Source organism: Haliotis rubra, unplaced genomic scaffold (assembly GCF_003918875.1).
Source record: "Haliotis rubra isolate DU_JTF1 unplaced genomic scaffold, ASM391887v1 Scf298, whole genome shotgun sequence".
In the NCBI taxonomy this organism is placed as follows: domain Eukaryota; kingdom Metazoa; phylum Mollusca; class Gastropoda; order Lepetellida; family Haliotidae; genus Haliotis; species Haliotis rubra.
This window is the reverse complement of record NW_025766966.1, coordinates 1,050,365-1,067,193: the sequence shown is the minus strand read 5'-3', so window position 1 is coordinate 1,067,193 and position 16,829 is coordinate 1,050,365. Positions and strand designations below refer to the sequence as shown.

General features: G+C 45.6%; 1 protein-coding gene across 1 annotated transcript in view; it reads right to left on the bottom strand.

Moving 5' to 3' along the window:
- LOC124282313 overlaps positions 1-16,829 on the bottom strand; it is a 39,198-nt gene that overhangs the window by 7,651 nt on the left and 14,718 nt on the right. The window contains exons 7-10 of the mRNA XM_046718276.1: positions 5,647-5,768; positions 4,834-5,025; positions 3,360-3,401; positions 1,784-1,941 (exon numbers count right to left, since the gene is read on the bottom strand). Of these exons, the coding sequence (XP_046574232.1) occupies positions 1,784-1,941; positions 3,360-3,401; positions 4,834-5,025; positions 5,647-5,768 (514 nt within the window). The remainder of the gene's footprint in view (positions 1-1,783; positions 1,942-3,359; positions 3,402-4,833; positions 5,026-5,646; positions 5,769-16,829) is intronic.

Genomic DNA, 16,829 nt, shown 5'->3' with positions numbered 1-16,829 from the left:
GGTACACATCGTCAGGTGAAAAAAGAAGAGATCCTGTGGCTATATATGCTGTTACACTCACCACAACCTGTGACTGTAGTCATGGTAACCCTGTCCACTGGACCTCTCTCAACTCCTCCCTCTACACTCACCACAACCTGTGACTGTAGTCTTGTTAACCCTTTCAACTACACCCTGCCTGTACACTCACCACAACCTGTGACTGTAGTCATGGTAACCCTGTCCACTGGACCCTCCCTCTACACTCACCACACCCTGTGACTGTAGTCATGGTAACCCTTTCAACTGGACCCTGCCTATACACTCACCACACCCTGTGACTGTAGTCTTGGTAACCCTGTCAACTGGACCCTGCCTGTACACTCACCACACCCTGTGACTGTAGTCATGGTAACCCTTTCAACTACACCCTGCCTGTACACTCACCACACCCTGTGACTGTAGTCTTGGTAACCCTTTCAACTACACCCTGCCTGTACACTCACCACACCCTGTGACTGTAGTCTTGGTAACCCTTTCAACTACACCCTGCCTGTACACTCACCACACCCTGTGACTGTAGTCTTGGTAACTGCCTGTACACTGGACCCTGTCTGTACACTCACCACACCCTGTGACTTTAGTCTTGGTAACCCTTTCAACTACACCCTGCCTGTACACTCACCACACCCTGTGACTGTAGTCTTGGTAACCCTTTCAACTACACCCTGCCTGTACACTCACCACACCCTGTGACTGTAGTCATGGTAACCCTTTCAACTACACCCTGTCTATACACTCACCACACCCTGTGACTGTAGTCATGGTAACCCTTTCAACTACACCCTGCCTGTACACTCACCACACCCTGTGACTGTAGTCTTGGTAACCCTGTCCACTGGACCCTGTCTATACACTCACCACAACCTGTGACTGTAGTCTTGGTAACCCTGTCAACTGGACCCTGTCTATACACTCACCACACCCTGTGACTGTAGTCATGGTAACCCTGTCAACTACACCCTGCCTGTACACTCACCACACCCTGTGACTGTAGTCTTGGTAACCCTGTCAACTGGACCCTGTCTATACACTCACCACAACCTGTGACTGTAGTCTTGGTAACCCTGTCAACTGGACCCTGTCTATACACTCACCACACCCTGTGACTGTAGTCTTGGTAACCCTGTCAACTGGACCCTGTCTCTACACTCACCACACCTGTGACTGTAGTCTTGGTAACCCTGTCCACTGGACCCTGTCTCTACACTCACCACACCCTGTGACTGTAGTCTTGGTAACCCTTTCAACTACACCCTGTCTATACACTCACCACACCCTGTGACTGTAGTCTTGGTAACCCTTTCAACTACACCCTGTCTCTACACTCACCACACCTGTGACTGTAGTCTTGGTAACCCTTTCAACTACACCCTGTCTATACACTCACCACACCCTGTGACTGTAGTCTTGGTAACCCTTTCAACTACACCCTGTCTATACACTCACCACACCCTGTGACTGTAGTCTTGGTAACCCTTTCAACTACACCCTGTCTATACACTCACCACACCCGGTGGCCGTAGTCTTGGTAACCCTTTCAACTACACCCTGCCTGTACACTCACCACACCCTGTGACTGTAGTCTTGGTAACCCTGTCAACTGGACCCTGTCTATACAAGCACCACACCCGGTGGCTGTAGTCTTGGTAACCCTTTCAACTACACCCTGTCTATACACTCACCACACCCTGTGACTGTAGTCATGGTAACCCTTTCAACTAGACAATTCCTGTACACTCACCATCACTAATCAGCCTGCTCATGGCTTCCCGTACAGCTATGCCCTGTTCCTCTTCCGACGACCCTCCCATCTCCAACAGTGTCGTGTTGAGACCACGATCACTGCTACGTCGTAATGTACCAGACGATCCTAGGGAGGATGGTCGTTTACTGCTATTTCTAAAACATGAAAAATAATTGTGTTTTGGCTAAGGCACCAACTTACTCCTTTCCACAATGTTAAAAGAAGAGGTCCACGATCAGGCTTCATAACTTTATTGTTTGATATGGAACAAACATGTAGCATTTATCACCCCACTCTGTGCTGCACATCAGGAATTGGAGGAAATGATTTAAGACTGTTTTCTCAGATTCATCAAAGCAAATCAGAACAAGAAATGGGCTTCACACATTGTAACCATGTGGGGAATCGAACCCAGGCCTTTGGCATGATGAGCGAATGCTTTAACCACTAGGCTATCCCGACGCCCCCTAACCATAGTGAACCCAAGCACATAGCAAATGCAGGCCGTGAACTCGCTAAGTTTAGTCGCCGCTAACTTTATTCACAGAAATAATTGTTGATAACCACCCTACTATTCCCAATTTGGAAAAGACCTGACATGCCACGTTTTATGTGGGATACATGGACAGTGGAAGTGGGCATTACGGCCGGGACGGAAGCGGTCAGGTTAGGACGTGTGGGCCGACGTGTGTTGTCGACGTCAACACACGTAGATCTGGACCCGCTTTGAATATACTGCCGCTTTTCGCTGCTGGCGGATTTTCCAGCTTTGTAGTTTCTTCACTGGCATTAGGGTCAAGAAATTCTTCTTCAAACCATTCGCTTTTTACTTCAAAAACACCAAAGATGCTGCCGAGATAGAAATTGCCGATGTCCGACATGTTTGTTTACAAACAATAGGGTCAACGAGTTTGTTGTATTCATAAGCCGTGAATCGGTCACTTTAATTAGCGGTCCCTAAACTGTCATTTAAGTGTGGTTTTGATGAGCTCTCAGCCAATCAGAATCGAGTATCACACATTGTCGTGCTAGAATTTATCTTAGAGACTCCAGGTAATTTATGTTCCTGACATACTAGCCATCCTGTAAAGATGTGACATTTGTAATGCATTGTGTGCAATTTGCAAAGAAAAAACCCTGAAAGAACTACATATTTTTTCTATATTTTTTGTGCATTAACAACATAACCAGGAAAATTTTAATAAATGACGCTAACCAATTATTTTCGAAGATTGATTGGTTGTTATGAACCAATCATCAATTGTGAGAATATAACCAATTCCCAACACTAGACAGTACCAAGCAAATTTTTAATATTTCCATTTCAGAACATGCAAACAAATCATAGGAAAACCTCTCTTAAATCCTAAATTAATTTGCTTTGCTTTAAAAATCCATCCAAGAAAACTTAACATGATGGAAGTGCAAATATAAGATAAAAACTGCCAGTTTATTGGTTCTGCTGTTTAGAACATGTCATTACAACTATTCCATACATATCCCATGCAATGTCTCACTACGACTCACTACCCCACACTGCTGTTGACGACCATGGGGTACAAAACTAGCTCACCTTCGTACGATGACCTTTCTTTCAACCTTTGCGTATGGATTGCTGTAATGCAAACAATATTGTAGGCATTGTCCTAAACACTGAACAGATCAAACAATTAGTCTTCCTGAAAAGGTTGATAGCAGAGGATACAGACATACACTGGTCTCTGAAATGACCAAATTTTTCAGAACAGTTCCTAAACCATCTTAATGAAATAAAATCAAAAGGAGCCAAGAAACTTTCTTCATTAAAATTACAGAAATCTAGACAGGCATGGGCTTTGTGGGATATGTTTGGGACTGTAAGACAGATGACACAAGATGTTGTGGATTTACTTTGCCCATGGTTCCCTGGACAGAGACAATATGTGGTAGGTGTCTGCCTTGGGATCCCACTGGGAGCCAAAGCATGGATACTTGTCAACAACTCCTGCCCAGTACAGCCTTGTCAGAAGGATGACATTAGGAAATGAGTTGCACACTGAGATATCAGATGAACAGGCATCTGGTGTGAGAGCACATGACCAGATGGTGTGAACACATCTTCACTCAGAGGCCCAGATAAGCTGCGTATCCGGGTAAAATACGCATAGAAAATTTCCAATTTCGCATTGAAAAATAATTGTTGCGTACCAATTACGCATTTAAAATGTTAGATACATAAAAAGTTTATAAGGAAAATATTAAGGAATATATTAATAAAAATCGCTTGCGTAATGAAAAAGATATCGATTGCTATCAAGTTGTACTGTTAGTATAGGATGAGTGATTTTTTTATGAAATCATTTCCATTATAGTTAAGTTGGTTTTGATTAGGTATGACATAAGGCAGAACATACCTGCTTAGTAAACTTACTCACTGACATAATACTTAGGTGAGTAAAATCACTGAAATACCCACACATTTGAAAGCAGTGGGTAAGGAAAAATGAAATACCCACTCAACATTCATAATACCCACTCCAAAAACATACAGTGGGTACAGTACCCACATGAGCTAAATCTTATCTGGAGCTCTGTTCACTGATGGTTTTTCGCCCAGAGTCATAATCTACATTGGACTAATGTCACATTGTTGGACGAATCTAGCTTCATTGTCGATAAGCGTCTCTGGACATTAAGTCTGAGGAACAACAGGAGGGATGATGACATTGGTCACCTCATCAGAAGTATACCTCAAAGTATCTGTGCATTTCTGAACGACAAATTTGGGTTTTCCTGATATTTTAGATGGCTACAAATTGCAAACTCTGAACAAGACATACGACCAATGACGGCACATCACAAAGCATTACAAACCATCAGCTGAAAACCACATATGATCATATCAGTTCCTTTTGCCAACACCAATGGATCAGAAGATTTTGTTGATTCCCATTTATTCCACCTCTACTACCAGCAAACAATGGCTGCCATATTTAAACAACCTCTGTTGAGAGTATACATATTCTCTCACTCCTCTCTTGTCCAGATGGTCATAGTTACAACAATACCTTGACATTCGGAACGGTCTTGTACATGAGGCGGACGAGGACGATGATGACGAGGTCGATGTCGATGATGTTGAAGTGGAGTCATCAGAATCATCGCTGGTTTGCAGGGTAGGATCTAGTGTACCAGCAGCCAAGCCATAGGCAACTTTTGGAAACTGTCTCAGCGAGCCAGATCTTCGTACTTTTAGCTCTCTGTAACAACACAAAAACACAATTATTCAGTTTTGATAGTTTCTTTTGTACTGAGAAATACTGTACCAATCATTAAGGAAACAACAAGTTTAAGTAACTGTTTTTACAGCTCAATAACTTAGAACATCAATTGATTTTTGTTGATAAGCAAATACAAGGTTTCTTTAACTTGCTCAAAGATGGAGAGTCATTGGTGTACAGAATGCTGGCATGTCATTAAAGGCTATTGCAAGAGATGCTGGTTGTCATTCACTGACTATCAGGAAATTGGGCAGAAAACATAAGTAAATTAATGACTTTAACGAACCATCAGTATTCAGTTCGGATACGAGTTACATCTCTGGGGGTTGATAAAACACTTATCAGAATAAAACACTTCATCCATTCATGTCAAGTGGCATGTTAAAAACAGACTGACTTCCACACTATCCTTTGTACAATAGAGGTCCAATATTGAATAAAATCATTCTGGTATAGAGCGAGACAACCTGTGAGATATCTCTAGTTATTCCCAGAGCACAAAACGCATCACTAGTATGGTGTCACTGGAATTTGAGGTCATGGGGAAGGGTACCATTTTCAATGTGTGTATGTGTATTTATATGTCATCACATGTTTCACCTTATTTCCCTTTTTGTCAGTTTCCTGTCTTCTTCCTCCATCTCTGTAGACCTAGATCCACGAACAAAGCTTTGCGAAGTTTTTGTGCCTAGTCCACTTCTCGTGAGGTCAAAATCTCCATGCTGAAACATAATATGATATCAGTAAATACAACATTAAGATGGCTGGTTTGTTTTTGTTTTAAGCTGCATTCAGCCATAATCCAGCTATCTTCAGACCCTCTGTAAATAAAACAGACAGCACCAAACCATCCTACAACTCTCCCCTTGGTATCCCTGACCACCATAACTGAAACACTTCTCTTGCTAACCCAACCATTCTGAAATGCTTGCTTTGTTATCCCCTGACCATCCCAAAACACTTGTCTTGTTAACCCAAACCACCCTGAAACCCTTCCCTTGTTATGCCCAGACCATCCTGAAACACATCCCTTGTTAACCCCAGACCATCCTGAAACACTTGACTTGTTATCCCCAGACCATCCTGAAACACTTGACTTGTTATCCCCAGACCATCCTGAAACACTTGACTTGTTAACCCAAACCACCCTGAAACACTTGCCTTGTTATCCCCAGACCATCCTGAAACACATCCCTTGTTAACCCAAACCACCCTGAAACACTTGACTTGTTATCCCCAGACCATCCTGAAACACTTGACTTGTTATCCCCAGACCATCCTGAAACACTTGCCTTGTTATCCCCAGACCATCCTGAAACACTTGACTTGTTATCCCCAGACCATCCTGAAACACATCCCTTGTTAACCCAAACCACCCTGAAACACTTGCCTTGTTATCCCCAGACCACCCTGAAACCCTTGACTTGTTATCCCCAGACCATCCTGAAACACTTGACTTGTTCTCCCCAGACCATCCTGAAACACTTGACTTGTTATCCCCAGACCATCCTGAAACACATCCCTTGTTAACCCCAGACCATCCTGAAACACTTGACTTGTTATCCCCAGACCATCCTGAAACACTTGCCTTGTTATCCCCAGACCATCCTGAAACACTTGACTTGTTATCCCCAGACCATCCTGAAACACTTGACTTGTTATCCCCAGACCATCCTGAAACCCTTGACTTGTTATCCCCAGACCATCCTGAAACACTTGCCTTGTTATCCCCAGACCATCCTGAAACACATGCCTTGTTATCCCCAGACCATCCTGAAACACTTGACTTGTTATCCCCAGACCATCCTGAAACACTTGCCTTGTTATCCCCAGACCATCCTGAAACACTTGACTTGTTATCCCCAGACCATCCTGAAACACTTGCCTTGTTATCCCCAGACCATCCTAGACCACCTTGTTATCCCCAGACCATCCTGAAACACTTGACTTGTTATCCCAGACCATCCTGAAAAACCCAAACCACATCCTTGTTATCCCCAGACCATCCTGGAAACACCCTTGACTTGTTATCCCCAGACCATCCTGAAAACACTTGACTTGTTATCCCCAGACCATCCTGAAACACTTGACTTGTTATCCCAGACCATCCCTGAAACACTTGACTTGTTATCCCAGACCATCCTGAAACACCCTTGTTATCCCCAGACCACCCCTGAAACACTTGCCTTGTTATCCCCAGACCATCCTGAAACACATCCTTGTTATCCCCAGACCATCCTGAAACACTTGCCTTGTTATCCCCAGACCATCCTGAAACACTTGACTTGTTATCCCCAGACCATCCCTGAAACACCTGACTTGTTACAGACCATCCTGAAACACTTGACTTGTTATCCCCAGACCATCCTGAAACACTTGACTTGTTATCCCCAGACCATCCTGAAACCCTTGACTTGTTATCCCCAGACCATCCTGAAACACTTGCCTTGTTATCCCCAGACCATCCTGAAACACTTGCCTTGTTATCCCCAAACCACCCTGAAACCCTTGACTTGTTATCCCCAGACCACCCTGAAACACTTGACTTGTTATCCCCAGACCACCCTGAAACCCTTGACTTGTTATCCCCAGACCACCCTGAAACACATCCCTTGTTAACCCAAACCACCCTGAAACACATCCCTTGTTAACCCCAGACCATCCTGAAACACTTGCCTTGTTATCCCCAGACCATCCTGAAACACATCCCTTGTTAACCCCAGACCATCCTGAAACACTTGACTTGTTATCCCCAGACCACCCTGAAACACTTGCCTTGTTATCCCCAGACCATCCTGAAACACATCCCTTGTTAACCCAAACCACCCTGAAACCCTTGACTTGTTATCCCCAGACCATCCTGAAACACTTGCCTTGTTATCCCCAGACCATCTTGAAACACTTGACTTGTTATCCCCAGACCATCCTGAAACCCTTGACTTGTTATCCCCAGACCACCCTGAAACACTTGACTTGTTATCCCCAGACCACCCTGAAACCTTGACTTGTTATCCCCAGACCATCCTGAAACACATCCCTTGTTAACCCAAACCACCCTGAAACACTTGCCTTGTTATCCCCAGACCATCCTGAAACACATCCCTTGTTATCCCCAGACCACCCTGAAACACTTGACTTGTTATCCCCAGACCATCCTGAAACACTTGACTTGTTATCCCCAGACCATCCTGAAACACTTGACTTGTTATCCCCAGACCATCCTGAAACCCTTGACTTGTTATCCCCAGACCATCCTGAAACACTTGCCTTGTTATCCCCAGACCATCCTGAAACACTTGACTTGTTATCCCCAGACCATCCTGAAACACTTGCCTTGTTATCCCCAGACCATCCTGAAACACTTGACTTGTTATCCCCAGACCATCCTGAAACACCTTGACTTGTTATCCCCAGACCACCCTGAAACACTTGACTTGTTATCCCCAGACCACCCTGAAACCCTTGACTTGTTATCCCCAGACCATCCTGAAACACATCCCTTGTTAACCCAAACCACCCTGAAACACTTGCCTTGTTATCCCCAGACCATCCTGAAACACATCCCTTGTTATCCCCAGACCACCCTGAAACACTTGACTTGTTATCCCCAGACCATCCTGAAACACTTGACTTGTTATCCCCAGACCATCCTGAAACACTTGACTTGTTATCCCCAGACCATCCTGAAACACATCCCTTGTTATCCCCAAACCACCCTGAAACCCTTGACTTGTTATCCCCAGACCATCCTGAAACACTTGCCTTGTTATCCCCAGACCATCCTGAAACACTTGACTTGTTATCCCCAGACCATCCTGAAACACTTGACTTGTTATCCCCAGACCATCCTGAAACCCTTGACTTGTTATCCCCAGACCATCCTGAAACACTTGACTTGTTATCCCCAGACCATCCTGAAACACATCCCTTGATTATCCCAAACCACCCTGGAAACACTTGCCTTGTTATCCCAGACCACCCTGAAACACTTGACTTGTTATCCCCAGACCATCCTGGAAACACTTGACTTGTTATCCCCAGACCATCCTGGAAACACTTGACTTTGTTATCCCCAGACCATCCTGAAACACTTGACTTGTTATCCCCAGACCATCCTGGAAACACATCCCTTGCTATCCCCAGACCATCCTGAAACACTTGCCTTGTTATCCCCAGACCATCCTGAAACACTTGACTTGTTATCCCCAGACCATCCTGAAACACTTGCCTTGTTATCCCAGACCATCCTGAAACACTTGCCTTGTTATCCCCAGACCATCCTGAAACACTTGACTTGTTATCCCCAGACCATCCTGAAACACTTGCCTTTGTTATCCCAGACCATCCTGAAACACATCCCTTGTTAACCCAAACCACCCTGGAAACCCTTGCCTTGTTATCCCAGACCATCCTGAAACCCTTTGACTTGTTATCCCCAGACCATCCTGAAACACTTGACTTTTGTTCTCCCCAGACCATCCCTGAAAAACACATCCCTTTGTTAAATCCCAAACCATCCTGAAACACCAATCTTTGTTATCCCAGACCACCTGAAACACATCCTTGTTATCCTAGACCATCCTGAAACCCTTTGACTTGTTATCCCTAGACCACCTGAAACACATCCCTTGTTAACTCCAAACCACCCTGAAACACATCCCTTGTTATCCCCAGACCATCCTGAAAACCTTGACTTGTTATCCCAGACCATCCTGGAAACACATCCTTGTTAACCCAAACCACCCTTGAAACACTTTGGACTTGTTATCCCCAGACCATCCTGAAACACATCCCTTGTTAACCCAAACCACCCTGAAACACTTTGACTTGTTATCCCCAGACCATCCTGAAACCCTTATTTTGTTATCCCCAGACCACCTCTGAAACACTTGCCTTGTTATCCTAGACCATCCTGGAACCCTTTGACTTGTTATCCCTAGACCATCCTGAAACACATCCTTTGTTAACCCAAACCACCCCTGGAAACACTTGCCTTGTTATCCCCAGACCATCCTGAAACACTTGACTTGTTATCCCAGACCATCCTGGAAACACTTCACTTGTTCTCCCCAGACCATCCTGAAACACATCCTTGTTAACCCAAACCACCCTGAAAGACATTGCCTTGTTATCCCCAGACCATTCTGGAAACACATCCCTTGTTATCCCTAGACCATCCTGAAACCCTTGACTTGTTATCCCTAGACCATCCTGAAACACATCCCTTGTTAACCCAAACCATCCTGGAAACACTTGACTTGTTATCCTAGACCATCCTGAAACACATCCCTTTGTTAACCCAGACCACCCTGAAACCCTTTGACTTGTTATCCCCAGACCATCCTGAAACACTTGACTTGTTATCCCTAGACCATCCTGAAACACTTGACTTGTTATCCCCAGACCATCCTGAAACACTTGACTTGTTATCCCCAGACCATCCTGAAAACCTTGCCTTGTTATCCCAGACCACCCTGGAAACACTTGACTTGTTATCCCCAGACCATCCTGAAACCCTTGACTTGTTATCCCCAGACCATCCTGAAAACACATCCCTTTGTTATCCTAAACCACTCCTGAAACATTCCTTGTTATCCCTAGACCATCCTGACACCTTTGACTTGTTATCCCAGACCATCCTGAAACACATCCCTTTGTTAACCCAAACCACCCTGAAACACTTGACTTGTTATCCCCAGACCATCCTGAAACACATCCCTTGTTAACCCAAACCATCCTGAAACCCTTTGACTTGTTATCCCCAGACCATCCTGAAACCCTTGCCTTGTTATCATCCCAGACCACCCTGAAACCCTTGCCTTTGTTATCCCCAGACCATCCTGAAACCCTTGACTTGTTATCCCCAGACCATCCTGAAACACATCCCTTTGTTATCCCCAGTAAACCACCCTGAAACACTTGCCTTGTTATCCCCTAGACCATCCCTGAAACCCTTGACTTGTTATCCCCAGACCATCCTGAAACACTTCACTTGTTCTCCCAGACCATCCTGGAAACACATCCCTTGTTAACCCAAACCACCCTGAAACACTTGCCTTGTTATCCCCAGACCACCCTGAAAACACATCCCTTTGTTATCCCTAGACCATCCTGAAACCCTTTGACTTGCTATCCCCAGACCATCCTGAAACACATCCCTTGTTAACCCAAACCACCCTGAAACACTTGACTTGTTATCCCTAGACCATCCTGAAACACATCCCTTGTTAACCCAAACCACCCTGAAACCCACTTGGACTTGTTATCCCCAGACCATCCTGAAACACTTGACTTGTTATCCCCAGACCATCCTGAAACACTTGACTTGTTATCCCCAGACCATCCTGAAACACTTGACTTGTTATCCCCAGACCATCCTGGAAATCCTTGTTATCCCCAGACCATCCTGGAAACACTTGACTTGTTATCCCAGACCATCCTGAAACACTTGCCTTGTTATCCCCAGACCACCCTGAAACACTTGACTTGTTATCCCCAGACCATCCTGAAACCCTTGACTTGTTATCCCCAGACCATCCTGAAACACATCCCTTGTTATCCCCAGACCATCCTGAAACACTTGACTTGTTATCCCTAGACCATCCTGGAAACACTTGACTTGTTATCCCCAGACCATCCTGAAACACTTGACTTGTTATCCCCAGACCATCCTGAAACACTTGACTTGTTATCCCCAGACCATCCTGAAACCCTTGCCTTGTTATCCCCAGACCACCCTGAAACACTTGACTTGTTATCCCCAGACCATCCTGAAACACCTTGACTTGTTATCCCAGACCATCCTGGAAACACATCCCTTGTTATCCCCAGACCATCCTGAAACACTCTGCCTTTGTTATCCCAGACCATCCTGAAACACACTTGCCTTGTTATCCCCAGACCATCCTGAAACACATCCCTTTGTTAACCCAAACCACCCTGAAACACTTGACTTGTTATCCCCAGACCATCCTGAAACACATCCCTTTGTTAACCCAAACCACCCTGAAACACTTGACTTGTTATCCCCAGACCATCCTGAAACACTTGACTTTGTTATCCCTAGACCATCCTGAAACACTTGCCTTGTTATCCCCAGACCATCCTGAAAACACATCCCTTGTTATCCCCAGACCATCCTGAAACACTTGACTTGTTATCCCCAGACCATCCTGAAACCCTTGCCTTGTTATCCCAGACCATCCTGAAACACATCCCTTTGTTATCCCCAGACCATCCTGAAACACTTGCCTTGTTATCCCCAGACCATCCTGGAAACACTTTGACTTGTTATCCCCAGACCACTCCTGAAACCCTTGACCTTGTTATCCCCAGACCATCCTTGAAACCCTTGACTTGTTATCCCCAGACCATCCTGAAACACTTGACTTGTTATCCCTGTAGACCATCCTGAAACACTTGACTTGTTATCCCCAGACCACCCTGAAACCCTTGACTTGTTATCCCCAGACCACCCTGAAACACATCCCTTGTTAACCCAAACCACCCTGAAACACATCCCTTGTTAACCCCAGACCATCCTGAAACACTTCACTTGTTATCCCCAGACCATCCTGAAACACATCCCTTGTTAACCCCAGACCATCCTGAAACACTTGACTTGTTATCCCCAGACCACCCTGAAACACTTGCCTTGTTATCCCCAGACCATCCTGAAACACATCCCTTGTTAACCCAAACCACCCTGAAACCCTTGACTTGTTATCCCCAGACCATCCTGAAACACTTGCCTTGTTATCCCCAGACCATCCTGAAACACTTGACTTGTTATCCCCAGTCCATCCTGAAACCCTTGACTTGTTATCCCCAGACCACCCTGAAACACTTGACTTGTTATCCCCAGACCACCCTGAAACCCTTGACTTGTTATCCCCAGACCATCCTGAAACACATCCCTTGTTAACCCAAACCACCCTGAAACACTTGACTTGTTATCCCCAGGCCATCCTGAAACACATCCCTTGTTAACCCAAACCACCCTGAAACCCTTGACTTGTTATCCCCAGACCATCCTGAAACCCTTGCCTTGTTATCCCCAGACCACCCTGAAACCCTTGCCTTGTTATCCCCAGACCATCCTGAAACCCTTGACTTGTTATCCCCAGACCATCCTGAAACACATCCCTTGTTAACCCAAACCACCCTGAAACACTTGCCTTGTTATCCCCAGACCATCCTGAAACCCTTGACTTGTTATCCCCAGACCATCCTGAAACACTTCACTTGTTCTCCCAGACCATCCTGAAACACATCCCTTGTTAACCCAAACCACCCTGAAACACTTGCCTTTGTTATCCCCAGACCACCCTGAAACACATCCCTTGTTATCCCTAGAGAGAGAGAGAGACCATCCTGAAACCCTTGACTTGTTATCCCCAGACCATCCTGGGAAACACATCCTTTGTTAACCCAAACCACCCTGAAACACTTGACTTGTTATCCCCAGACCATCCTGAAACACATCCCTTGTTAACCCAAACCACCCCTGAAACCCTTTGACTTGTTATCCCCAGACCATCCTGGAAACCCTTGCCTTGCATCCCCAGACCATCCTGAAACACATCCCTTTGTTATCCCCAGACCATCCTGAAACACATCCCTTTGTTATCCCCAGACCATCCTGAAACACTTGACTTGTTATCCCCAGACCATCCTGAAACACATCCTTGTTATCCCCAGACCATCTTGAAACACTTGACTTGTTATCCCCAGACCATCCTGAAACACTCTTGACTTGTTATCCCCAGACCATCCTGGAAACACTCTGACTTGTTATCCCAGACCATGCTGAAACACTTGCCTTGTTATCCCCAGACCATCCTGAAACACATCCCTTGTTAACCCAAACCACCCTGAAACACTTGACTTGTTATCCCCAGACCATCCTGAAACACATCCCTTGTTAACCCAAACCACCCTGAAACATTTGACTTGTTATCCCCAGACCATCCTGAAACACTTGACTTGTTATCCCAGACCATCCTGAAACACTTGCCTTGTTATCCCCAGACCATCCTGAAACACATCCCTTGTTATCCCCAGACCATCCTGAAACACTTGGACTTGTTATCCCCAGACCATCCTGAAACCCTTGCCTTGTTATCCCCAGACCATCCTGAAACACATCCCTTGTTATCCCCAGACCATCCTGAAACACACTTGCTCTTATTATCCCCAGACCATCCTAAAACACATCCCTTTGTTAACCCAAACCACCCTGAAACACATCCCTTGTTATCCCCAGACCATCCTGAAACACTTGAACTTGTTATCCCCAGACCATCCTGAAACCCTTGACTTGTTATCCCAGACCACCCTGAAACACTTTGCACTTGTCTTATTATCCTCAGACCATCCTGAAAAACACATCCCTTGTTAACCCAAACCACCCTGAAACCCTTGGACTTGTTATCCCCAGACTATCCTGAAACCCTTGCCTTGTTATCCCCAGACCATCCTGAAACACATCCCTTTGTTAACCCAAACCACCCTGAAACACATCCCTTGTTATCCCCAGACCATCCTGAAACCCTTTGACTTGTTATCCCCAGACCATCCTGAAACACATCCCTTTGTTAACCCAAACCACCCTGAAACACTTGGACTTGTTATCCCCAGACCATCCTGAAACACATCCCTGTTAACCCAAACCACCCTGAACCCTTGACTTGTTATCCCAGACCATCCTGAAACCCTTTGCCTTTGTTATCCCCAGACCATCCTGAAACCCTTGCCTTGTTATCCCCAGACCATCCTGAAACCCTTGACTTGTTATCCCCAGACCATCCTGAAACACATCCCTTGTTAACCCAAACCACCCTGAAACACTTGCCTTGTTATCCCCAGACCATCCTGAAACCCTTGACTTGTTATCCCCAGACCATCCTGAAACACTTCACTTGTTCTCCCCAGACCATCCTGAAACACATCCCTTGTTAACCCAAACCACCCTGAAACACTTGCCTTGTTATCCCCAGACCACCCTGAAACACATCCCTTGTTATCCCCAGACCATCCTGAAACCCTTGACTTGTTATCCCCAGACCATCCTGAAACACATCCCTTGTTAACCCAAACCACCCTGAAACACTTGACTTGTTATCCCCAGACCATCCTGAAACACATCCCTTGTTAACCCAAACCACCCTGAAACCCTTGACTTGTTATCCCCAGACCATCCTGAAACCCTTGCCTTGTTATCCCCAGACCATCCTGAAACACATCCCTTGTTATCCCCAGACCATCCTGAAACACATCCCTTGTTATCCCCAGACCATCCTGAAACACTTGACTTGTTATCCCCAGACCATCCTGAAACACATCCCTTGTTATCCCAGACCATCTTGAAACACTTGACTTGTTATCCCCAGACCATCCTGAAACCCTTCTTTGACTTGTTATCCCAGACCATCCTGAAACACTTGACTTGTTATCCCAGACCATGCTGAAACACTTGCCTTGTTATCCCTAGACCATCCTGAAACACACATCCCTTGTTAACCCAAACCACCCTGAAACACTTGACTTGTTATCCCCAGACCATCCTGAAACACATCCTTGTTAACCCAAACCACCCCTGAAACATATGACTTGTTATCCCCAGACCATCCTGAAACACTTGACTTGTTATCCCAGACCATCCTGAAACACTTGCCTTGTTATCCCCAGACCATCCTGAAACACATCCTTTGTTATCCCCAGACCATCCTGAAACACTTGACTTGTTATCCCCAGACCATCCTGGAAACCCTTGCCTTGTTATCCCCAGACCATCCTGAAACACATCCCTTGTTATCCCCAGACCATCCTGAAACACTCTGCCTTATTATCCCCAGACCATCCTGAAACACCTCCCTTGTTAACCCAAACCACCCTGAAACACATGCCTTGTTATCCCCAGACCATCCTGAAACACTTGACTTGTTATCCCCAGACCATCCTGAAACACTTGACTTGTTATCCCCAGACCACCCTGAAACACTTGCCTTATTATCCCCAGACCATCCTGAAACACATCCCTTGTTAACCCAAACCACCCTGAAACCCTTGACTTGTTATCCCCAGACCATCCTGAAACCCTTGCCTTGTTATCCCCAGACCATCCTGAAACACATCCCTTGTTAACCCAAACCACCCTGAAACACATCCCTTGTTATCCCCAGACCATCCTGAAACCCTTGACTTGTTATCCCCAGACCATCCTGAAACACATCCCTTGTTAACCCAAACCACCCTGAAACACTTGACTTGTTATCCCCAGACCATCCTGAAACACATCCCATGTTAACCCAAACCACCCTGAAACCCTTGACTTGTTATCCCCAGACCATCCTGAAACCCTTGCCTTGTTATCCCCAGACCACCCTGAAACCCTTGCCTTTTTATCCCCAGACCATCCTGAAACCCTTGACTTGTTATCCCCAGACCATCCTGAAACACATCCCTTGTTAACCCAAACCACCCTGAAACACTTGCCTTGTTATCCCCAGACCATCCTGAAACCCTTGACTTGTTATCCCCAGACCATCCTGAAACACTTCACTTGTTCTCCCCAGACCATCCTGAAACACATCCCTTGTTAACCCAAACCACCCTGAAACACTTGCCTTGTTATCCCCAGACCACCCTGAAACACATCCCTTGTTATCCCCAGACCATCCTGAAACACATCCCTTGTTAACCCAAACCACCCTGAAACACATCCCTTGTTATCCCCAGACCATCCTGAAACACATCCCTTGTTAACCCAAACCACCCTGAAA